Source organism: Phascolarctos cinereus, unplaced genomic scaffold (genome assembly GCF_003287225.1).
Source record: "Phascolarctos cinereus isolate Bilbo 61053 unplaced genomic scaffold, phaCin_HiC Scaffold_7;HRSCAF=346, whole genome shotgun sequence".
Taxonomy (NCBI): Eukaryota; Metazoa; Chordata; class Mammalia; order Diprotodontia; family Phascolarctidae; genus Phascolarctos; species Phascolarctos cinereus.
The window spans coordinates 61,838,095-61,863,753 of NW_027556180.1; the positions used below are offsets into that span (position 1 = coordinate 61,838,095).

The window sequence follows — 25,659 nt, forward strand, 5'->3', positions numbered from 1 at the left end:
GTGGAATGTTTCTGTGCCATAGTAATTGACAAATTATTCCGAGCAACATGGAAAAACTTGGACCGATGCAAAGAAAATGAAGTAAGCTGCACCAGAAAAACAATACACTCATGTGAATGCTTATTTGTAACAGCGCAGTTCCTGGACCGTAGTTGGCCCTATGTAAATGCTTATTCCTTTCCCACCTTCCACTAAATGGAAAGGCCCCCAAAAAAGGAAATTGAGCTCTGTGTAATTGCCAAGCTTAGTCCTGGAGAAGAGTTGAGAAAAATATACTGCCTTTTCTTTCTTGCAGAAGCATAGGGGACTAGAGGAGGTTTCTCTTAATATCATTTGAGATTCAAGATTCTGAGGTGCAGTCCAAGGAAAGGCAGAGAACCACAAGATAGAACGGAGAAAGTAAAGCAAGCCACCTTCATTGAAGGGAAATCCTCCCAACAGTGAAGGTAATCAGGGAGGGTGGCAACAAGTCAGGTCAACTGGAAGACCATTGGAAAGGGTGCAGTAAAGACAGTAGATTTTTGTAGGGTTTCTTCTCTGTGTCAGGCAGAACCAGGTTGGGGCTGGGGGGGGGTTAAGGATGGTGGACAGGGCAGGGAGCCTGGACCTGACGTACGAGGTCCAAATTCTGGGACTGGTGCTTATTCGTGCTGAGAGAACCTGAGGGGAATTGGTGACTGGTTACCCACCCCTGGGCTAGCTGATTTTCAAAGGCAGGAGGAGAGGCTTTGGGCTGTTGCTGCAGGCCTTCAGGAGGCTAACTTCTGGATTTGAGACTCCACAGAGGCTTCCTTCAGCAAGATGGGGACTGAGGTATTGAGCAATATTGAATATATTGTCAGTGTCACATGAAAACTGGTCAGCAGAGCAGGTTTGGCAGCTCATGTGATCTTGTCTGCCGTTCCACATGGGTACGACTTTGTATATCTTGATATTCAAAGCCTGACCCCCTAGTTTAAAAGTCCTTGCCAAGGCTCTCCAAAGGTAGAATGGAGGTCAAAGCAAAGGTCTGATAAAAATGACTTTTGAGAGATTTATGTTCCAGAACAGGTAGAACCGGATGACCTCTGAGATGTTGTAATTCTGTGATTCTTAGCAGAGGCTGATATTTTGATTGTTTTGGAAATGTATTTTGTTCAAATACACAACTTGAGTTATAAAAGAGAGTACCTGGACTCAGGATATTTCTTCTTCTTCTTATATATAGTTATTCAATTGTTTTTATTATGTGTATTTTATCCTGTGTATTCTCTTCCCAAGTTGTGAAGTAGTCGAACCATTCTGGGAGAACAGTTTGGAAGTAGGCCCAAAGGGTATAAAATTGTTCATACTTTGTGACCTAGCAATACCACTACTAGGTTTGTATCCCAAAGTGACCAAAGAAGAGGGAAAAGGACTTATTTATACAAAAAATATTTATAGCAGCTCTTTTTGTGGTGGCAAAGAAATTGGAAATTGAGGGGATGCCCTTCAGTTGGGGAATGGCTGAACAAGTTGTGATGGAATACTATTGCATTGTAAGAAGTGACTAGCATAATGGTTTCAGAAAACCTAAGGACCTTATTTAAATGGATGCACAGTGAAGGCAGTAGAACCAGGAGAACATTGTAAACAGTAAAAACAATGTTGTAAGAATGATTAGCTGTGAAAGACTTAGCTACTCTCAAGATAAATGATCCAAGATCATTCCAAAAGATCCATGATGAAAAATACATATCCATTGAGAGAGAACTGATCAATTCTGAGTGAAGATTGAAGCATACTTTTTAAACTTCCTTTTTTTTCTTCCTTTTTTTTTTGGTGTGTTTTCTATTGCAGCTAATATGAAAATATGTTTTACATGACTTCACATATATAATTGATATCGTATTGCTTGCCTTCTCCAGGGCTGGGGTGGGGGGAGGGAAAGAATTTGGAACTCAAAAATTAAAAAAAAAAGAATGTTAAAAAATTTTTTTGCGTGTAATTGAGAAATATTTAACAAAATAAATTTAAAATATATTTTAAAATTATTTCTCTCTCCAGCTAGATTATCAGAGTGGAATGTGAGTCTGTATATGAGATTCCATAGTATTCCCGAACAGAATTGATGAATATGGAGGTCTCTTAATGTTTTCAGATCACTAGGGTCCATTTTACAAATGATCTTTCAGTTGAGTAAGTAGCATTTTAATTGTCTGAAGAGTTAACAGATTTCTTTTTTTTTCTTTTTTCTTTTTTTTTTTTTTTTGGCTAGGCAATGGGATTAAGTGACTTGATCAAGGTGACACAGCTAGGAAGTGTCGAGTGTCTGAGGCTGGCTTTGAACTCAGGTCCTGCTGACTCCAGGGCCAGTGCTCTATCCACTGCGCTAACTAGCTGCCCTACCTAGCTGCCCCAGAATTAACAGATTTCAACAGTTCACCTTTATTTCTTCCTTCTGGACCAGACTGCATACCCAGAATTCCATTTTGTAGCAATGTAATCTGTAGTATAAATGGCAAGCAAATTTCAATATGGAACAAATCTTTCTTTTTTCTTCCCCTTGTGATTTACAGCTAGTATGTATATGTGCCTGTGCTTTCTAATCATTCTTTCTTTTTGAATGCATTTCTGTTAATGTGCCCTGCCATGTGTAAGAATTAGTTAAAAGTGATTTACTTCTTATTACACAATATAAAAAAAGCACCAAAGGTGTGCAGAGGTCCATAGAAGAGCTACCATGAGGTGAGGTTGCAAGAACTGGTATGATTTCATCTGGTAGAGAAAATTGAGGGCAGGCTCATTCATGTCACCTTCTTCGGGTATTTGAAGGGCGAGTTATACCAAGATGAGTGAAAAATTATTTTCCATATTTCCTGGGGACAAAACCCAGGGAAATTGGCTCAGACTGCATCATGAGAGATTTAGGTGAGCAATGAGGAAGATTTCCAACCAATAAAACGAGATCGGCTGCTTACTGAGATTGTAGGATCTGTTTTTATGGTACAAACCTGACCAGCCTTTAAAAGAGTAAAAAATTGTCAAGTTCTAAATAGATGACATTAATTCCCCTTTTCCTCCCTTGTTTATTATAAATGTGATCAAAAGAATGGAAGGAAGATGAGCACATTGTAGAGCTTGGTTTTAAGATCTTGGACTTTTGAGCAAAAAACTCTTGTAGAGTAACTAATCTGATCCCCTCATTTTACAAATAAGGCACCCAGAGCCTAGAGGTGGAATGATTTGTCCAAAATCAAGCAAATATTTGATAGAAAAGCTTTTGTCACCAGGGCAGTGTCATCTTTATTTCCAATTTTTACAAAATGGATGCCTTGCCGACCTCTTATGCTCTTTTTAGAGCTGGGGTTCTTCCTAATGGGGATTTTTTGAACTTTAAAAAGAAATGGTTGGGTAATTATATTTTAATGTGATAGGTTTTCTTTGTAATCCTATTTCATGTATTTTAAAACATTATTCTAAGAAGGGGTCCCATTGGTTCCACTTTACTGCCACAGGGGTCCAAGACACAAAACTTTCAGAACCTCTAACACTAGAGAATGAATGAATATAACTTTCCATCTTCAATATCTTGCTATTTCCAGACATTCCTTTTTTTTTTTTTTTTTTTTTTTTTTGCTTTTTGGTGAGGCAGTTGGGGTTAAGTGACTTAATAAGGGTCACACAGCTAGTGTCAAATGTTTGGTCTGAGGCCCAATTTGAACTCAGGTCCTCCTGAATCCAGCGCCAGTGCTCCATCCCAGCTGCCCCCATTTCCAGACGTTTCTGCCAGACCTTGAAGCCAATGTCATGGTAGAAACATTTCCTATAGAACAATACCTTTTCCCAATTATATTTTACTCAGAACTTCCCTAAAGTTTTATTTTCTCTAATAATAAGCTTTTTTTTTTTTAAAGGCAGTTGGGTTAAGTGACTTGCCCAGGGTCGCATAGCTAGTAAGTGTCATGTGTTTGGTCTGAGGCCGAATTTGAACTCAGGTCCTCCTGACTTCAGGACTGGTGCTCCATCCACTCTGCCACCTAGCTGCCCCTAATAATAAGCTTTCTCATTTTACAAGTGATGACAGCAAAATATTTCTGGGTAAATAAAAATTCAGTTAAATTAAAAAATTTTAATCAAAATACAAGTGAAACCCAAGAATGTGTTGCCAAAATGTGATCTTGTTATGAATAAATTCTGTGATTCTTTACAGCAGATGATCATGTGGAAGAAAGACTATGTTTGTAGTCATTTTCCTTAAACTGATGAACCCTCTTCAAATCGTTTGATAAACAGTATACAGATTTTTATTTTCTGTACTAACTTGAAAGAAGGCCACACCCCTAAGATAATTGAGCTGGCAGAGTCTCAAAGGTCGTTAAGAACAACTCCTTCATTTTATAGGTGAAGAGACTGAGGCAGGATTTGAATTTATATTGGAGTTGAGTGCTCTGTGCATTATAACATATTTAGTGTACAATAAAAATAATTACATTTTGATTGTTCAGTCATTTCAGTCATGTCTGATTCTTCGTGACCCATTTGAGGGCTTTCTTGGCAAAGATACTGGAGTGGTTTGTCATTTCCTTCTCCAGATCATTTTACAGATGAGGAAACACATCAGGCAAACAGGGTCAAATGACTTGTCCAGGTTCATACAACTAGTAAGTGTCTGAGGCCAGATTTGAACTCAAGTCTTCCTGACTCCAGACCTGGCATTCTATTCACTGCACCACCTAGCTGCCCTAAATAATTACATAAAATTATGATACTAAAATTCATGTAGCTCTTTGCTTCCTTCTGTATTTTCCCATCACATATGCTAAGAGATCTATAATAAAAATAGCACTTAGGTTTTATACAAAGCAGATTTTGGATTAAAAATAAAGTATTTTTGCAGACCAATAAGGTAAATATGTTCTATGAAGTAGAGAACATTTCAAAAACTTTTGTTTGGGTTGAGTACCCTCTTAAGCTGCTACTACTATTTAAATTTCATTTGGGTCTGGTGGACTTTGGTAACCTTCCTATCATAGTTCTAAGCCTCTGAAGGTTTCATAAGAGTAACTGAAGAAATATGAATGGAGTCTAACTCATTTTATTCCCAACAAGCTTTTTCAGTGAGTTCTTTGGAGTTCCTACTCTATATGGTTAAGATCCAATAAGAATGACTTTGGTTTTAAGCGAAACAATAACAGTGAAATAAATTCTGGTTTCAAATGTCACCTTCAGTCTTGGGGGGAACATTGGTAGTAAAGTGAAAAGAATTCTTGATTGGGAATCAAAGGACCTAGGTTCAAATTCCAGCTTTCCCACTTCCTACCCAATGTTTTTGTCATGCATATCCCTTAGCTTTCCTATGTCTCCTTTTCCATATTTGTAAAATGAAGTGGTTGAACCAGATGCTTTCTAAGGTCCCTTCCATCTCCATGATCCTGTGATATTATTGATTGACATAACTTTAATCTCAAAAACAACTGATCACTTTTGAAAGTCAAACGAACACGCAGGCAATAACTCCTAAACTGATCACAGCTCTAAGTTCTAAAGCTGGGGTTCTTAATCAGGGTCCATGGTTAGACGTCAGGTAGTCTGTGAACTTGGATTTGTCGTTGATTCATTTAGTTGTGTCTGACTCTCCTTGACCCCATTTGGGGTTTTCTTGGCAAAGATTTTGGAGTGGTTTGCCATTTCCTTCTCTAACTCATTTTACAGATGAAGAAACTGAGGCAAACAGATTTAAGTGACCTAGCCCAAGGTCATACAGCTAGTAAGTGTCTGAACTTGGATTGGAACTCATGAAGATGGCTCTTCCTGTCTCCAGGCCTGGAACTCTATCTACTGAGCCACCTAACTGGCCTATGAACTGGGATAGAAAAAAAAATTGCATATTTATTTTCAGTAACTGAAATTTCTTTCAATTATAAATGTAGGCAATAAATATTATTCTAAGAAGGCTTCTTTACCAAATTGCCAAAGAGATCACAACACAAAAAAGGATGAGAATCCATTTTCAAAAGCAAATCTATATAGGCTTTTAAAAATCCCTCAGGAATAGGGAGAGAGAAGAACCCATAAAAAACCTTCTATTATTCAAATAAACCACCATATTTTAAAGCTTACTTGAAAAAATATTTTTTATTTTTTGTTATTTTCCATTTCTATTTCTCTTATTTTAAAATTACTTTTTAAGAGAAACAAGTCATGGGACAGCTAAGTGGAGCAGTGGGTAGAGCACTGGTCCTAGATTCAGGAGGACCTGAGTTCAAATCTGGCCTCAGACACATAATACTTACTAGCTGTGTGACCCTGGGCAAGTCACTTAACCCCATTTGCCTGCCCTCCCCCCCCAAAAAATAAAAGAGAAACAAGTCAGAATATGATAATATGATAACTGACCTTGGTTCTTACAACCCAAATAAAGAATATGATATTACCTACAGCTAACACATGGGGCCTTTTTCCTCCTTTCTTTTCTTTATATTTGATTTCTTCTGTACCATTTTTCCTCTTTTTTTCTCTACAACTCTCTTCTCATCCTACCTTATCGCTCTCAAGATATGAAACTGAAGCATACTTTTTCTTTTACTTACTGAATTAAATTTATAGTCTTAATTTTAAAAAATGAGTTGAACAGTTTATATTTCTCTCTAGAAAACATCCCAAAAGGGAAGTGCTTTTTATTTGTATATTGTCTTAATTAACTTGTTTCCCCTTGTGGGTTAGTAGGCTCTCAGCAGGAAACAAATATTGGCCACCCCTGCCATGGATAAACACCTTTGATTTTTTTTTTTTGTATATGAAATACTGTGTTTTTGAAGTGAGTACTATGCTGTATTGTTGACAGACTAGATTATACACATGCTGGCAAATGTTATTTTTTCCTCAGTCTTTTGATTACTGGAAGAATTTCATGGGCATTCTACTTTCTATAGATTGGCTGCTGTTGAGATTTTGGGCATTACTCTTGTGTTTTATTTTTTCTAGATCCATTTCATATTGCTGTTCAGTCGACAAGGGAAATTAAGGCTGCAGAAATGGTATACCACACTCCCTGATAAAGAGAGAAAAAAGATCACCCGAGAAATCGTGCAGATGATTCTGTCTCGTGGTCAGAGGATGAGCAGTTTTATTGACTGGAAAGATCTAAAACTTGTTTATAAAAGGTGTGAGTAACTCGATGAGAACTTTTGGGTTTGGGGCATGATTTTAGAGATTTGTTCTAAACTTGAAAATTACTCAGTTTTCCAAACCAGTCCTACTTGTTGTCCCAGGCATTGTAAAATAGGAGTCAAATAGTCAAGCCACGAATAGAGATATAGAATTTAGAGTTAGAAGGCATGCTAAAGATCACTGAGTTTGTTCCCCACATCTTACAAGTAAGGAAAATAAGAACCAGAGAAGTTAACTTGCTCCAGATAACACAGCTAGGAAGTGGCAGAGAGAGCTAAGGTTCAAACCTACATCTCTAATTTGCCATTTCCCTTATACTAATATAGACCTTTCTTCTTTCTTAAGAAGGAATGATGGTCCAATTGTTGCAAATAACCTTGAAAACATCTAAAATGAAAGGGGTTAGGATATTTGAGATGGTTGAGGGGAGATAGAGTGGGTGATAAGAGTTAACTCAGCAGGAGAGCAAATATTTAATGCTTTAGATATCAGCTAAGGTCTACTAACTGAAAAAAACCTGCACCTGAAAGAATGCCAAAATCTCTGAGAGCAACAAAGGAATTTAGAGGTCAACACCTGAACAAAAATTGGCACTAGAACATAGTTATTCAACAAGTGGCCATCTAGCCTTTGCTGGAAGAGCTGGATAACCCATTATCTACCAAGGCAGCCCATTCCACTTTGGGGAAAGCTCTCGTTGTTAGGAAGACTTTCTTTGTATTGAACCAAAATGTGTTCCTCTGCAACTTTTTGCCCATTTAAAAAAATGTTATCAAGCAGAATTTGACTTATTTTTTTAAAGCTTAAAAAAAATTTTTAAAAATATTTTTAGGTGTTGGGGTTAAGTGACTTGTCCAGGGTCATACAGCTAGTAAGTGTCAACTGTTTGGTCTGAGGCTGGATTTGAACTCAGATTCTCCTGATTCCAGGTGTGGTGCTCTATCTACTGTACCACCTAGCTGCCCCAGAATTTGACTTTTCATAGTTAAGGTCAGGTTTGTAGTCCATCAGTTCTTCTGCAGAGACTCATTCTTAGGGAAAAAAAAATATAAAAGAATAAATCACATTCCCTTTTCTGCTTTTCTACCCTGTTAACCAGTAAAAAGTAGCATAGTACCTATCTATAGTTCCCAAAGAGCATAATAAGCCACTCCCATTAGCGCTAATAGATTCTTACATTCTGTGAGCCAAGCCAGTAGAACAGCCTTAGAATATTGGTGCTGGGTGGCACCTTACAGCTTTTCTAAATTGGACTGCTTTATTTTTACATATGAGACACATGGGGCTTGGAAAGGTTAAGCTCAGTTTATGTATTACAAGAACCACGTCATGTTCAGCAGTTTTACTGCAAAATGAATTCGAGTGTATTGTAGACTTAAGTTTCTGGAGCAGAAAAGTATGCCCAAAGAAATGTTTTCCAGTGGGAGACTTGCTCTACTTAGCTAGCTTACCTGAAACTTTGGGTTGTTCGTGATAGATACAGTTGTGTAAAATAGAACACATGCATTTGTTACCAGTGGAAACAGTGCTCAATCTGAAGGTTAACATTTCAACATCATCATAGAATGTTAGAGACCATCTAATACCTGTGGCCTTGAGGCTGCAGTTTCCCCATCGTGAAATATAACCCCCTCATTTTAGAGATGAGAAAGGGAGGCCAAGAGGGGTCAAGTGACCTGCCAGGGTCATAACTATTGAGGGCTCTAGCCAGGATTTGGTCTTAAGTATTGTATCCACTATGACGTGTAGCTATATGATTCATATTTTGCTGTATCTAGATTCATGAAAGGGCAGTTGGCAAATAAACAGTTCTTTGATTATGAAGGAAAGGTTCTTTGGAAAGGAAGCAAAATATATGACCTTCTAAATTTTATTAGGAGGACGTATCTCCAAGTTGTTCAGTATTTCAATGAATTTTAATTTTCTTTCTCTCTATTCTAGATATGCTAGCTTATATTTTTGTTGTGCAGTAGAAAATCAGGACAATGAGCTGTTGACACTAGAGATTGTACATCGTTATGTGGAATTACTAGACAAGTATTTTGGAAACGTAAGTTTTACTTTGCTATATGCGTGAAAGTTAGCAGAATCTTTCAAGCAAAATTTACCTTTCCCTTCTATTTTTGTCATTATTTCCTCATCTTTGAGTCTGTACATGAAAATGTCAAACAGATTCGGGGGTCATATGTTCTAGCTGATGTTTAAGCCTGTACCTGAAGGTTTCACTGCCTTCATGATATTATGGACAAGTTGTTGTTGTTTAGTCTGTCTGACTCTTTGTGACCCCGCTTGGGATTTTCTTGGTAATCATATTAGAGTGCTTTGCCATTTCCTCCTCCAACTCATTTCATGGTTGAGGAAACTGAGGAAAATGGGGTAAATGTCATGCCTGGGGTCACACAGCTAGTAAGTGTCAGGGGCCAGATTTGAACTCAGGAAGATGGGTCTTCCTGACTCCAGGCCAGGTGATCCGTGCACTTTGCCACCACCTAACTGCCTCTGCACAAATAGTATAAATATTTTGGAACTTGATATTTTCCCCCTAAATCCATTCCTCTTCCTGACTTCCCTGTTGCTATCCAAGGGCACTGTCGTCTTCTCAGTTACCCATGTTTACAACCTCAGTGTTTTTCTCAACCCCTCATTTTCACTGCAAATATCCGATCGGTTCCCATCATCATAATGATAGCTGACATTTATACAGCGCTTAACTATGTTCCAGTCACTGTACTATGCACTTTACAATTATTATCTCATTTGCTCCTTAAAACAATCCTAAAAAGTAGGTGCTCTTATTATTTGATTGATAGTAACCACAGCACAAGCTTCAGGTTAGTGGTGGAAAGTAGTCATAGAATATCTGTATATCTGTTTGTCAATAGGAAGTGCTATACAAATAAAGATCATCTACTTAACGTTAACCACAGAGCAAGACCATATATTTATTACTAGAAACACTTGAAAGGAAAATGTCATTATTTGTTTTTTCCTGTTTCTGAGCCTACTATTTTAAGCTGTTGTTATCTGTGCCTGGCACATAGTAGGAGCTTAATAATGTTTATAGACTGAACTGCCACTGTGATTAGTGATAGGGTAAGATTGCGTCCTATAGACCCAGATTCTCTCACGCTTTTGTAACTTGTAGACTGTGCATTGTCTCATACATTATGCCTGAACTTAACAATACTTTAAAAAACCCCCTCAGAAATAATGTTGATTGATGAAAGGCTAGCTCTAAGATATTATAGCTTATTCAGGGTCATAGATTATGCAAAATCATTTCCTTATCTGGCATGAAGTAAACTCGATATTCCCTACTCTTCTTCTTATGTGACTTTGGAGGATTGGGGAGAGTGTAGGTCAAACTTCCATTTGTGTGATTTCATTGATTGGCCCCTGTGGCTCTAGTTAAAAGTTATGAGGGAAAAGTTTGTAGTATAGCATAGATAGGTTCTGTCTTCTCTTGGAAAGAGAGAATTTCATATCCGTTAGACATATCCCTCCCTTCTCCCATTCCCTTTGTGCTCACACAGACTTGGGCTGTCTCTCAGTCCTCCCCAAATGTCACTAAAACAATGGTTGCATCTGTCCTGCCTTTGTCTTCTGTCTTCATAACACTGACATGGTACCACAAAGTAAACCACATCTGACTGAAAAATGAAGACGTCATAAGATTTGACTGTGCTTACTCTTTGTTGACTATAAATAATAATAGCTCACGTTTATATAGTTCTTGACATGCATTGTTTCATTTGATCCTCAAAACAGTTCTGTGAGCTCATTGATGTGGCTCCTCCCTCCAGTGGTGTGGACAGCAACCCATCTATATGTTCTCATCTTGTAGTGTGCTTCTTAATGTACTCCCATCTATCCTCCATGCGAGGGCCATCCAGGGTGTTAAGAGTAGTTGTCTATCTCTCTTGACATTGGTGGCTACCACTGGTCTTTCCATCAGTTACCACTCACTCTCACAATATAACCAGCCCATCTCCTTTTCCAGTCATACACTTCTTATATGATATCCTGTATGCATGTTCTCCCTTGTATTTTGGGTAATATATTGAGGAACTTTATGCCCACCATGCATTTCCCCATTGCCTTTTGCATTGATTTGCAAGCCTCACTGAATAAATATTGATGTTGAAAAGATGGGCTTTGTTTTCAATAGGACATTGGGATCATTAAAAACTCTGTGTTGTTTCTAAAAAGTTCATCCTACCCTTTCCCTCCTATTCAGTACTGGCCCCACTTTATTCTCCATCTTCGCTGTCCAAAGTGTAGACCAAAATAGATTGAGACTAATAGACTGAGTCTGTAGGCTGTCCATAACAATTTCACTTCATAGTCTGAACAATAGACAATTTTCCTCCACTTGGTTTTTTCCCATCGTGGATAGCTAGGCCAGTTTGTGTGTGTGTGTGTGTGTGTGTGTGTGTGTGTGTGCGTGTGTGCGTGCATAGATCTCATTTAGTGGGCTCTGCAATATTCTGGAGCTTGATGCAGTCAGCTCCATGTAGTCTCAAAGTAGAAGACCCCCTTCACGTGGGGCTTAGGCTGGACTTTCTTTCATAGCTGTGGCAAACACCTCTGTAAATATCCGACCGCTCTCCATTATATACCTTGCTCAATGTTGCTAATCATTGGGTAATTGAATAGTTATCTCAGTTAACTTTTTTTTTCAAGAAATCTTACAGATTTTGACATGCATAACTTCTAAATAAGGTTCGTTGTTGTTCAGTCATTTCAGTCATGTCCAACACTCTGTGACCCCATTTGGAGTTTTCTTGGCAAATATACTGGAATGGTTTGCTGTTTCCTTTTCCAGCTCATTTTACAGATGAGGAAACTGATGCCAACAGGGTTACGTGACTTGTTCAGGGTCGCACAACTAGCAAGTATCTGTGGCCAGACACTAAATAAAGTACTTTTTAAAAAAATAAGAAGGGAACTATCTTAAGAACCAAAATATTTACCTTAAAATTCTTTACCCCTCATCTCACCCAAAAGTCTTACTTATTTTTACAATTAAAATACTAATGCATTTGCATCATTTTTATTTTTTAGGTTGAGTCTAATTAAAACATACTCAAGCAAAAATTTCAAAATAATTGCAATTGTTCATCGGGGAATTGAGAATTATAAATGGAGCCTTTAGGATAGGGTGTGTTAATGTGAAATTAGAGAACTTATTTTTAAAAATTATTTTGATAACTGTATTTCAGTATAATTGGCTTCCTTCATAATCCTGTGTATCTTGTATTTGAATGAGCCTTATGTACTCAGAAATATTATTCTGAGAAGGAATCCATAGACTTTACAAGACTGCCACAAAGGGATTCATGATACAAAAATGGTTCAGAACCCCCACTCTAGAATTTGAAATATGACTCATCAAGACATTTTTCCTTGGTTTTCCCAACAAGGAAAATATCTATTAAGTTCTCTACTTGGGGAGGTTAACTTTATGCCATTCCTCTTCCCCTTACTCCTCAAATAATAACATTTAAATATTTTCTGACAGACCTGTAGAGATTTTATATATATATATATATGTATATGTATATGTATATGTATATGTATATGTATATGTATATGTATATGTATATGTATATGTGTGTGTATAGATAGATAGATAGATAGATAGATAGATAGATAGATAGATAGATTTAACAGTGTTATTTTAGGACTACATTGTTTAAAACTTTTCCTGGTCTCACTCCCAGCTATTCTTTTCAACCCCATCTTTGGTCAACAATTCATTTATTACCATATTTATGAGACACTTATTAATTGCTTGCTTGTGTGTAGACTACTGCTAGATACTAGGTGAAATAACAAAGTTCAGCTAAGACAAATTTCACACCCTAGAGGCTTCATTTATAATTCTCAGTACTTTCCTTACAAAAGAACTACAAATGTTTCAGAAAAGTTTACTTGATTTTAACTGGACTCAGTCCTTGCCCTCATGGAGCTTATAGTCTAGTAGGAGGGTAAAGTTTCAACACAGATTCATTTCCTACCAGCTAGCTAGACTCCTTGGTATCATCATTCCCCCTCTGAGGGGGATTGAGATTGCTTCAGCTTTGGTACTCACATCTCGTCAGTATCCTTACTTACCTCTCTCCCTTTGATTAGAGGCTGGAGGTTAGAACAAAAACAAAAACAACTCCTCCCAAAGCCTCCTTTTAAAGAGGATTCAGAAGCTCAGCCAGCTCGTTATTTCCCTCCAGCTGCACTGACTGATTTTGACTCCACTATAACCTTGCCCCATCGTTGGGCACTCTCTTGCACTGTCCCACCTATCCTACCTTTCAGTTTTCTTTTGTGTATTGTCTTTTCCCCATTAGATTGTAAGCTTCATGAAAACAGGGGCTGTCTTTCTTATTTGTATCCCACTGTAGTACAGTTACTGGCACATAGTAGGCATTTGATAAATATTTATTGTATTGTAGTGTAATATAGATAATATGAAATGATATATGCATTAGACAGGTGAAAAAAGCAGTCTACCTTGCTGTAGCATAGAATACTGAAAAACTGGAGAAAGTTAAAAAGTTGTCATCTGTCCTCTACTTTGTTTTGTCATAGTACTTTGTCCTAAATTGACCTAGCTGTGCTAAATGTGAACTAGAATTGACTTTTGGTCTCAGCTTATCTGGAAAAATTTGAGTCAGAGGCCTCAAGACAATATGCTGGTTCTCAAGAGAACCTGACTCACTCTTTTTACCAGTAATGAATGTGAAAGTGCTAGAAGGGTCAGTGAAGAGTGAACTCTTCTCTTGCTTTAATCTTCCATTTTATCTTGAAAGAATTTTAGCCCTTTTTTCCCTTTTCTCTTTTTCTTTGTTTTGCTGAACCAAAATTCAGTGTGATAACAGTGTATTGGTGATTAAGGCCTGATCTAAAACTGCTTAGTTTGATTGCTTATGACCCTAAGATGTTCATTAATATTGTTGATGATAAGTAAAGGCTTCCGGTATTTCTCAACATTGCTCTGTGTCAGTAAAAATAAATTTCTTTCTGTAGGCTTTTTCTTTGAAGGTTTCCTTTGAAACATTTCCTCCTTGCTCCCAAGGAAGAATTTTGCAGAAGCTGTTGGGACTTTAAAGAGCCCCAGATATCTGTTAATAAGATTAAATTATTAAGAATTAATAAGGGGTAAAAAACCAACACCTTTCTCTGGCTGGGGGAAAAAAAATCTTGCTCTTTATGTAAATTCTATCTCCTTTATAGAATATTAAAATTCTAAGCAATTCTATAAACAATTAAATGATTGCATCCTTTACCAAGTGGTAAGTACTAGCCCCCTTTTTGTAGAGGTTAAAGTGGAGGTCAAGGGGCAGCTAGGTGGTGCAGTGGATAGAACATTGGCCCTGCAGGAGGACCTGAGTGATTCTGGGTAAGTCACTTAACCCCAATTGCCTCGCCAAAAAAAAAAGAAAGGAAGAAAGAAAGAAAAACAGAAAGAAAGTGGAGGTCTTAGAACAGGAAAGAAGGCTACATATAGAGCTTGAGCACCTGGATTTGAATCTCAGTTGTTCGGCTTAGTACTGTATTCCCTTGGCAAGTCAACTTGCTCTTCCTGGGTCACTGTTTCCTCACTTGTAAAATTTAGAGGATTGGATTAGATGGTCTATGATGTTCCATCTAGTTGTACTTCTCTGATCCTATATGTACTGGGGTTTTAGTATATACTTTTAGATTATGCATATGAACGTTCAAAAATATTTTGGGGTTTTATCTTCTAGGTACAATTCTGTCATGTTACTGTTCTATTTGGCTACCATAGTATTGGTTTTATACCTTGAACTTTTGCTATCATATACTATTTGATGAAAGGGACCTTAGAACACATCTTGTCTTATGTCTTACTCTGCCTGGCATTTTCCAGATGAAGAATCCAAAGCTGAGTAAGGTTAGAATGATTGCTTTTAAGTCCTAAGGGGCAGAGCCAGAATTCCGTCCCAGACCATCTAGCTGCAAGTCTGGAGCTCTTCTCTCTATACCATCATGGTTCTGTCCTCATCTTACCCGTCTTTATTTTTCAGCTACTTTGACCTCTGGTGACTGCAAATTTCTTAACTCTTAGTGTATCTGCCTTGGTTTTAGATTCTTAGAGGCTTTGACTCATGAACTGAGTTCATTAATTCATTCATGAAATATGGTGGCATAGTAGATAGAACCCCAGACTTGGAGTCAGGAAGACTCTTCTTCCTGGGTTCAAATCTGGCATCAGACAGTTACGAGCTGTTTGACCTAAGCAAGTCACTTAACCCTGTTTGCCTCAGTTTCCTCATCTGTAAAATGAGCTGGAGAAGGAAATGGCAAACCATTCCAGTATCTTTACCAAGAAAATCCCTAATGTGGACATGAAGAGTCAGATACAACTGAAATGGTTAAACAACAACAATGACAACATGTTCAAAATGTCCTGAGTTCAGAGAAAGGGTTTGACTTTTTATTTGTTTTTGTACTATGGACCTGTGATATTTTTGATTTAAGGACAGTCCTGTGATAATGCAGCCAAGTAACTGTTATAGAATTTATAGTCTCAAGACTTGCCTGGGGCATTGAGAAGCTGAGTGACCTGACTGTCTGGGGGGGTCCCGCAGTCAGTGTGAATCAGCAGGTTGAGATACCAAGATAAATAAGAAATGGTCCTGAACCGGGAGCGGTTTATATACTGTGCTGGGGCTGTTTGGCTTTTATGTTAGCTGCCTGTGTGTGCCCTGACATCTGATCAATAGCTCTGTGTTTCTTATTCCTATCTGACTCACTTCCTCCTGCAGTTTGTTTAGAGACCTCAGCCCTGCCACTGTCTACTATCCTGCTGTGTCAGAGAGCTACCTTGCAGTAGACACGAGGCACATAGGAGCTGAAAGGATGGGATTTGGGTTCAGAGGACCTAGCTTCTAGGCTTGATTCTGTTGTTTACTACCTGGGGGAATCTTAGGCCCCAGTTTCCTCATCTATAGACTGTGGGACTAGATGACCTTTTAAGGTCCTTCCCTCAGCTCTAAATCTAGAATCCTGATTGATGATTCATCTAGCTGATGATAATGAAACAAGGAGCCTTAGAATTAAGTCATTGAAGCCTCATTTAATCTTGTGGGTTCAAAATAGTACTTCCATTTCAAAAGCACTTGAAAAATGCTGTGGAAATAGGAGGCATCATTCAAATAGTATTGCTCAGTGACAAGCAGGTGGCCTTGTTGCCGCTCTTTGCCTTTCTTTCTTGAAGAGGACCGTGGCATCAGGGAAGTGATACTGTGAAATGCAAGTGGATTGGATTGAAGTGAGGGAGGGCTATTCAAAGTCACCAGCCTCACTCTCTCTCTGGAGCCATCTGGGTCCAGTGGTGAAGATATAGACCAGGAGAACTGGAGATGCAGTAGGAGACCTTGGCCTTTTCAAGCTAAGGTCTTTAACAGGTCTCAGTGGGACGGAGGCAGTTGCCCGCCCACTCAGTGATTAAGGCTAAATAAGAAATGAGGCGAAGAATGGCCTCTCTAAGAAAAGAAAAAAAGTAGATCTGGAAGGGGAAGACCTTCAGGTTTCTGGCCAAAACAGAATTGCTATTTACATTCATTCTGAGCCAATCTAGGCCCAAACAGTGACCAAGTAGGGCTTGGCCTGGGCCCTGTTGTTGGCTAATCAATGAGGTGGCCTGGTGGATAGAGAGTCAGCCTTGGAAAAAGGCACACCTGAGTCTAATTCCTGCCTCTCATGCATACTAGCTGGGTGACCATGGGCAGGTCACTCAATGTGTTGTTGCTAATCTATGTCAAGAGAAAGGATTTTCTATACCAGTATTCGACAGGCTGAAGAAAGACTGGTCTAGACAAAAAAGAAGAAGAGAAAGAGCAAACAACAACCCCCAAATAATGCTGAAAATAAATTTTCAGCAGTCAAATAATGGGTCCTTATATTCCTCTTGAACCTCTATCAACTTGTTTCATTATATTTATGGAACATTCTTTTCCCTATTGTTGTGGGGATCATGGGTAGGAAGAATATTTTAAATATTTGTGGGCCGGCCGAGGTTACACAAGCCTCCTCCTGTCAGTGAAGAATAAAGAGGCAATCATGCCAGCAACCAAGTTTTGCTGAAATGGCTGTTTGTTGTCATAGCCTTCTGTTTATTTTTTTAGATGCTCTTTGATTCAATTGAATATGTCAAATGAAAAACAATTTCCTCCTGGAGCCTGTAAGTTTATGGACTCAAATCTTTAAAATATTGAGCCATTTGCTGAAGTATCTGTATCCAGAATGCAACTTAATATGCTTTAGGAACCAGGAAACCATTTTTCCTGGGAGCCATTTATTTGCTGTTACTGTGTAGATTTTGTTTCACTTACGTGGGCTTAGCTGCCTGATGCCTGTGAAAATTTTATGTCTGATAGAATTTTAAATGAGAAGAATTGATGTTATAGGAAATGACCCTACCAGCTACTACTATAATTTAGCAAGGAATTATATCAGCCTTTCCAAATGAATCTAAGTTTGCTTCAACCCATTAGGTAACATAAGAAAAAACTAATGATTTGGCAACAACCTACTTCTGATAGAAAACCATGATTCTTTTTATTTACCTGTCTGACCTTGGGCAAATCACCGAATCTTCCTGTGCCCTCAGTCTCCTTCTCTGTGAAATGTGGATTAGATGGCCTCTGGGGTCCCTTCTGGCTCTAAATCTGTAATCCTGAGGCAGGGCAGCAGGTCTTTCCCCAACCTGTATAATTCTGTAATTTCCTGAGGGAATGCAAAGGAATAGCATAACCCCTAAATGATGAGCTGCTGTAGGAAAAAAAATTTTTTTGGTCATCCATCCAAGGCCTGAAAGGCTGAAGCCCTGCATTTATCTGTTCTTGTGATGCTGTATTATTTTGTAACCTTAATCTACCACAAGGGTGCATCCATTGAATAGGTTTGGTATTTGGACAGATGCTGGCTTGTGAGTGTTGATAATGCTACTACAGGTTTGTCTTATATTTTTTTTCATCCTACCAGGTCTGTGAGCTGGATATTATATTTAATTTTGAAAAGGCATATTTTATCCTTGATGAGTTTATCATTGGTGGAGAAATCCAGGAAACCTCAAAGAAAACTGTTGTCAAGGCTATAGAAGACTCTGATATGTTACAGGAGGTATGTAAAGGCATAGAAATGTGAGGGGGTTTCCTCATGTTGAAGGAGGGTTGGGGAAATGAGAAAAGAGGCTTAATTATCTCAGGGCCTGTTGTTTAATGATAGGTTTTTGTTTGTGAATAAAGAGCGCCTGTAAACCAGAGGAAGATGCTGTCAAAGGTAGTAATTCTTTGCGGCTATTTTTAATAAAATCTATTTTTACAGCTTGAAAAATTAATCTTGCAAAAATGTCTTCTGCCCTGGGGAAGCAGAGTCATCATAAATCACTATGCCATTTGTCCAGAGGTATTAGAGCTTTATTATTTAAGTTGGAGTTTATCATTTTAATTAAAAATTTTCAGCACCTCCCGGAGAGAGCCTCTATGATTGTTCCTATTTTCATAAATAAATTGAGAGCAGAGTGTCTTAAGTACCAAGGTATAAATAAACAGGGATCTACACCCAAGCTTCAATTTCTGCTCGTAACACTGACTCTACAATAATTCAGATGGATTATAGTGAAACTGATTTCAGAAGCATGATGGGAAATATTCAAGTTCCTGACATTTCACAATATCAAGGCAAAAGTGGCTAGAAGGTGATGCCATCTTCTGTGATTTCCTTTTGGAGGCAACTAGTGCCTTTTTAAGTACCTTCCCAAATATGTCCATGCCAGGCTGTTGTTTCAACCTCCTCCCTACCACAGCTTTGGGCTCTGCAGCTTGGACTACCCTGGGCTCCATAATTATGTCCTTAATTATGCCCAGATCCAGGCCCCACAGCACTTCAGACTATTTCTATGCCATATACTTCACCCTTGCTACTTCCAGCTCCCCTTTATTGTTGTTTTCCCTCATTAGAATGTAAGCTTCTCATGGGCAGGAATTGTCTTGCTTGCATGCATTTATTTGTATCCTCTGTGCTTAGCACTGTGCCTATCATATAGTATGTATTTAATAAATTTTCTTCCTTCTTTCCTTCCTTCTTTCCTTCCTTCCTTCCTTCCTTCCTTCCTTCCTTCCTTCCTTCCTTCCTTCCTTCCTTCCTTCCTTCCTTCCTTCCTTCCTTCCTTCCTTCCTTCCTTCCTTCCTTCCTTCCTTCCTTCCTTCTTTCCTTCCTTCCATTTCTCTCTTCTTCATCATCTTCTATCTCTCTCCTTAAGGGTAGGAAGGAAGTGTTGAATTTGTATTCCCAGGGCCTGGCACAGTGACTGGTACAAGGTGGGTTCTTAATAAGTTGATTTGGAAGCAGGAGGCCAACTTAGTTAATGGTCTCTTGAGACCTATGAGAAAGGAGGCAATATTAGCCAAGGTCTTCTTAGAAAACAAATTTATAAACCGCTGATGATCAGTGATTTCTGCCTCTTCTATAACTAGGGTGAGTAGAGGCTGAGGTTATTGAGTTTTAAGTGCCCTAAAAGGGCCGTGTGTTCCCTAGGGTAGTGGAAATACAACTGACCTAGGTTCCTATAACCTGGGTTTGAGTCCTTGCTCTTCCATCGACTAATCCTGTGACCTTGGATTTCATTTTACTTGTTATCCCCATCAGTAAGATGGTAATAATAATAATAATACCTATATTACTTACTGGATCATTGTAAGGATCAGATGAGATAATGAATATAGGTAAAATGCTTTGAAAACTTTAAAGTGACTGTTATATAAATACATGCTACTGTTTTTTCCTATAAATGGTTTCTAGGAACCTTAGAAAATGGTTTGCAATTTATGTCTACTTTGTATTTATGTGTGTGCCATAGGAAAATAATTTTAAAAGATGTTTCATGAACTAGTGATTTGGAAATCCAGTGAACATAGCTTTCCTTGAAACATGATGCTCTTGGGGTCCATCTGGTAGTATTTTTTTAAAGGTGAGATGAGTTTGTTGAGGTGGATTGAGTTTTAGATGACATCAGGCCAGTTTTTTCTGAATTGTGCCCTGTAGGAAACAATGACCTTGTAGGATATTTGATAGTTCCGTTTCTAGTTAAAGTTAAAGATGAGTTATTTTAAGAAGGTCCTTTCAAAGTTTTGTATTCAGAGTCCTAATCAAATTCACATTTCTAGCAAGCATTTGTAAAGAGCCAGCAGCAGTTTGCTGGGCTTTTTCCTTTTTCCCTTTCCCTGTGCTTACTGTGAAGGTTGGAAGAAAGAGGCAGGGAATTCATACATTGATAGAAAAGGACTGACTTTCCTCAAAAGCTGAGGACCCATAGAAGATGCCCAGAAATCACTGAGTTGGTATTGCTGGATGAACTATGAGGAGGATGGAGGTGGATTTTTGGTAAATGGTGGCAGTGAAGGAGACCGTAGCTGAAAGATGAGTAATGTGCTGAGGCATTTTGGGCAGTGGCAGCCCAAGAGTGGCCAGGAACTGGAATAAAGGTTGCTCACAATGAACTGGTCTTTGGACTCCCCCTGGCAGTGCACTAGGCGGTTGGGACTTGAATTATTAGTGTCAAGTTTTTGGCAAGACTGCGACCTGATCCCACTGTCTGCTATCCATAACTATCCCCTTTTCTATTTCTTATGGATTTTGTAATAAACTTGCTCTAAATGAAAATGTTTTGGTAACTTTGGTGGTTTCAGGACACAAACCAAACTCAGTTGTTAGAGGTGACTTCTAGGTGGCGCTAAACATGAATTGTGGAGGGTAGTATTTATTAAGAAGACTTTAAGATTGAACTTCAGTTGGTGGGTCAGTTTTTTTTTCCAGTGATTTGTGTTATAAGTTACATATAATAAGAATCAAGCTTCAAAATTAGTCGGTATGAAGGAACTCATGTAAGGGTAAGTGAGGCTTTTGAGCCCCTCTCATGAAAAAAAAGAAAAAGAAAGAAAAAAAAAAAGAAAGGGCCCCAAAAGAACAGTCAATGGTAATAGAATCAAGGTCGTGTAGTGTAAGTAGCATTGGCTTTGGAGATGGAGGACTTGAGTTAATCATATAAATTTGGCCAAGTCACTTTACTTCTCTGACCTTCAGCCACTCAGAGTACCACTTTCCTCATGTGTAAAATGGGGATCAAATGAGAGAGTGGATGTAAGCTATAAAGCGCTATATACCTCCAAAAATCCTTCTTTTCATCTTTATTAGGAGCCTTTTCACTGAAAAAGAATATAATCTCTCCATGCCTTAGGAAATTATTTCATGGGTTTCTTTTGCATGCCCCACCCTAATCATCGGTTAGTGGTGAACCAAATGGTGATGAGCCTCTTTTCACTGATACAGGCTGCCTCACCCCCAAGAGAATGCTGTCCCTTGAAGTGTGAAGTCTTTTGAGCTTGATAGGATCTGTCAGAGCTAGAGATCACTGGCATAACCTTGGAGATTCCAGGGACAGTTTCATTCCTTCATGAGGTTTTTGTGGCGTTTGGGAAATTTCCTCATCCTAGACTTTTCAAAGGCAAAAATAATTTGTTTACTCTGGTCAGACAAAGACGTCTCCCCCTGGATGATTCTGTCATCTTTTTATAAGTATTTGGAAAGACTGTTGAAGAACCACAAGGTGCTTGAATGTACCACTTACTCTATTGACAGGTAATTGTTGAGCTTAACCCTGAGGAAGCAGAGTTGACATCAGAGACTATTTTTGTCACTTTTCTTTTTTTACCATTGTCGCCTAGCCCACACCCTACATCCCTCACTGACTCAACCTGTGGACCAAGGTGTTAGTCAAAATATGAAATGTTATTACAAAACACAACATTATGGAGAGTTTGCAGAAAAATATGACCCAGGGTCCATTGGCAGAACTCTAACCTCATGAAAATAGGAGTGATGTTGATAAAGATCAATAGTCTCTAGGCTTCGGAGTAAGCCCTCCCCCAAAACTCTAGCATAAATTCTTAAAATAGATGTTTTTTTCATACTCTCTGGGCAAGCTCTGAAAATGAGATGGAAGTTTGGGTACAGAAACCAGAGATGCCTTTTGAAGGGTACTGATAAATCACAGGACTCTATAGCAACAAAGATGATGCCGATGTTTTGAGGGTGAAAAAGTTCTCTGAGAGAAGGCTCTGTCAGCCTTTGATTTACTCCTTGGTTTTGCAGCTAAGGCAGTGGTGGCCTACAGCCCAAGAGGGTCGGGAAGCTGCACGTGCTTTACTCCATCTTGATTAAAAAAAAAAGAAGAAGCAAATGAGCAAAAAACCAAAAGCCCAATAACTTCAGTATGGCTCTAGGAACTTTTTCAAGGATTCAAGTTCCAGGAATGTTGCTGGGGTCAGTATCCATTCAGATTTATGTCCCATGCCATCCACATTTTCATCAGCATCTATAGTTACAAATTCAATACATCACAATCCTTGTTTGTGAAGAAGATGACTCTTAAAAAATTTTAAAGTGTGTTCAGCATCTGCCATTTAAAGAAGGTGGAGAAGTGTATAGGACTTTTTGGAAAGATTGTCATGGTAGTGGGGCATGGAGGGAGCTGAAAGTTTTGCCATTTTTAAAGACCCCTCAGCTATCCTCCATTACTTGTTCCTGGAGTGGTTTGAATAGCTGAGGTTTTACCACTCCAAAGTCCCTTGGATATGTCAAACTATTGCCATAATGCAGTGCTGTTGGCTGAGTGCAGTTTATAGCAAAGTTCACTCACTCCTGGTCTTTCTCTGAGTCACCTCCTTGGCTCTGTACTTTTATTGTGGCTGTGTACATTCAGTGATCTGACTGATAAGAGGAAAAGTCAAGGTGTAATATTCTGAATGGTAGCAGGAATACGGTTTTCATTAGAAACTTGCATTAGACCTATTATATATAGGTGATGACAGTTGTATGAATACCTTTGTGGCCTTCCTATCCAATATGCCTGGATGGGTCGCTCAAGATCATCTCAGTGTAGATGATGATAATAACATTACTACTAAAACTGATGTTGTAGCTAGCACATTGCTCATCAGTCCTTTGTTTCTTAACTGTGTTCAGAATGTATGGTTTAGGAACATTATAGAGCTACTAATAAATGACTTCACCTCACATGTATTTATCCTTCAACATGTATATACATATGTGTGTATGAAGATATGTGTGTGTGTGTATATACACACATGTAACATATAAGAATAACAAATTTATAAACCTGGCATCTATTTATTTGAATAGAATATGTTATCTTTTAAAATAGAAAGTTATCTTTTAGAATTTTCGTTTTCATAGTGCAAATTGAACTGAAAGTTGTGATTTTTCTGAGTAATTTTGATGATTTCATTTTCTCTTTCAGACAATGGAAGAATACATGAGCAAACCTGCATTTTAACTGAAAAATCTACTTGACAACCCGATGATGCTGCATGTCATAAACCTGTAAAACTTCAGCTGGATGTGGTTCTTTTCTGATGTGCCAGAGCCTTATGCCAAAAATAACTTAAATGGATTGCGTGTGAAATTTTCTGGATACTTTGGGATACTGTGTTCACTACCAAGATTTAAAACTGTAGCATATTTGTAACAGGTGCATATCTATATTATTCTCTGTACATGGATTCTCTCGACTGGAACTTAAAACAACCATCGTTCAGCAGATTGCATATTTTGTTTGTACAATGATTTTTACCAGCAAAGTAATAATTTTAAAATATTTTTGAGAAATGAGCTATGCTTTATTTTTGCTAGTCTTCTCAAAGAACAAGTTGGTAACTATTTTGTAAAAGTTATGAATGTACTGCATATCTTGGACTAAATTAATACTTTGGTCTAACTACATAGTTCTTTTTTTGGTTATGATTTCATGCATGTCAAAGTAATATAAAAGGTCAGTTATTAGATAACTGTAGGCATATATATATGTGTGTCTGTGGGTGTATACATGTATCCATCCATGCGCGCGCGCGCGTACACACACACACACACTCTCACACACACACACACACATCTTTAGCCCATTGTAGCAGGCTTGACTGTCTTATCTTGAATTTCTTATTCAGGCTTGACTTTGGGGAAATCACTGCAGTGACAAAAACACAACTACCTATCATTTAAAACAAAAACAAAATCTTCGGGAGCAGCTCTCTGGGATGAACTTATTCCAATAAAATTTTGGCAGTCAGAATTGTAAAATATATGAAGCACCCCAATTTGTATATTCACAAAAATCCTAGAATTTTAGAGTAGAAGGGAGTTAGTTGAGTGGCTAGTTAGTCCAGCCCATACTCCAAACTTACTAATTTACAAGAATGTTTTTTATAACTTTTTTTTTTAACAACTCATGCTTTTAGTGACAGTGTCTATGACTTCCCTTGAGAGATGTGATAAGATGATCAAGTTGGCTTCCCTAATGCACACATTAAAATATCCTGGGACTCCAATCAATTCTTGCTGTTAACTGTGGTGTGAGCACTTCTCTCCCTGGATGCATAGAGAATTCATGTCCATCGACATGAGACATCTGCATACTCAAGGGTATGAAAGCCTCCAGTTAGTAAATATTTTGTAAATTTCAGTCACAATTTTCTAACATCTTAGGACTTTTCTGCATTTTAGTTTGTTCCAAGTGTTTTCCTTAGTGCCTGGACAGTGTTAATCTGGAGGTCTAAGTTCACTCATATTGCAGTGATTACAGGAACACTCATGGTCAGTTTTCCTGGGAGATGAATCTGCCTACTATGTGGGTGTCTTTAGGAATTTTGAATGGGATAACTTCTAAAGGAATTTACTAACACTAAAAATTACTTTTTGTCTGCCTTAGTAGACATGTGCACACATTTACTATACAAATTCCTGGTTGATAAGAGAGAAACATAGTAGGTAAGGTGAATTAGTACATTTTAAGTTTTTTAAAATTAAAAAAAAATTTTTTTTTTAGGCAATTGGGGTTAAGTGACTTGCCCAGGATCACACAGCTAGTAAGTGTCAAGTGTTTGGTCTGAGGTTAGATTTGAACTCAGGTCCTCCTGACTGCAGAGCTGGTGCTCTATCCACTGCACCACCTAGCTGCCCCTCATTTTAAGTTTTTTTTCCCTAAATTAGCACCATTATAAGCATTGTGCACATCAGCACTAGAAATGCTTACTTATTTTCATATCTGTTTCCTTGAGTAATCACTTAACCTCACTCAACATGTCAGGCTGACATTTTGCTTGATCTGTTTTTCATCACTTGGTGTACTTGCAGCATTCATTGTCCAGTTTTATAGTTAAAAATCATCATCCAGGGCTTCGTTACCTACAGAAAATAAAGATGAAATTTTGCAAGGATGGTCTCTCTGTAAATCCTTTATGAGAATCCCCATCAGTCTTCCAGGTTTCTGAGGAGTATTACTTGACATTGAGTCTCATTGGTATTTAGGGAGGATATACTAGGTGTATAACAGTATAGTAGGATCCCTTTATGTCAAGATCTGCCACAGGTGAGGGTGTGCTCTCAACACAACTGAAAGTCAACTGAAAAAGTGAGAAATCACTGCAG

The 25,659-nt window shown here is 38.2% G+C and overlaps 1 protein-coding gene across 4 annotated transcripts in view; it reads left to right on the forward strand.

Annotated features, from left to right (window-relative positions):
* Positions 1–25,446, forward strand: part of AP1S3 (adaptor related protein complex 1 subunit sigma 3) — a 99,929-nt gene extending 74,483 nt beyond the window's left edge. For 3 of the 4 annotated variants that reach the window (XR_013483268.1, XR_002327643.2, XR_002327642.2), the window contains 5 exons: positions 6,946–7,124; positions 9,073–9,181; positions 18,142–18,279; positions 22,309–22,479; positions 23,477–25,446. Coding sequence is in view for 1 of the 4 variants with exons in the window: in XM_021002889.2 (XP_020858548.1) it covers positions 6,946–7,124; positions 9,073–9,181; positions 18,142–18,279; positions 23,477–23,512 (462 nt within the window). In the remaining 3 variants the exon portion in view is untranslated. The remainder of the gene's footprint in view (positions 1–6,945; positions 7,125–9,072; positions 9,182–18,141; positions 18,280–22,308; positions 22,480–23,476) is intronic. The other variant, XM_021002889.2, reaches the window with a different exon arrangement.
* Positions 25,447–25,659: the final 213 nt, after the last annotated feature.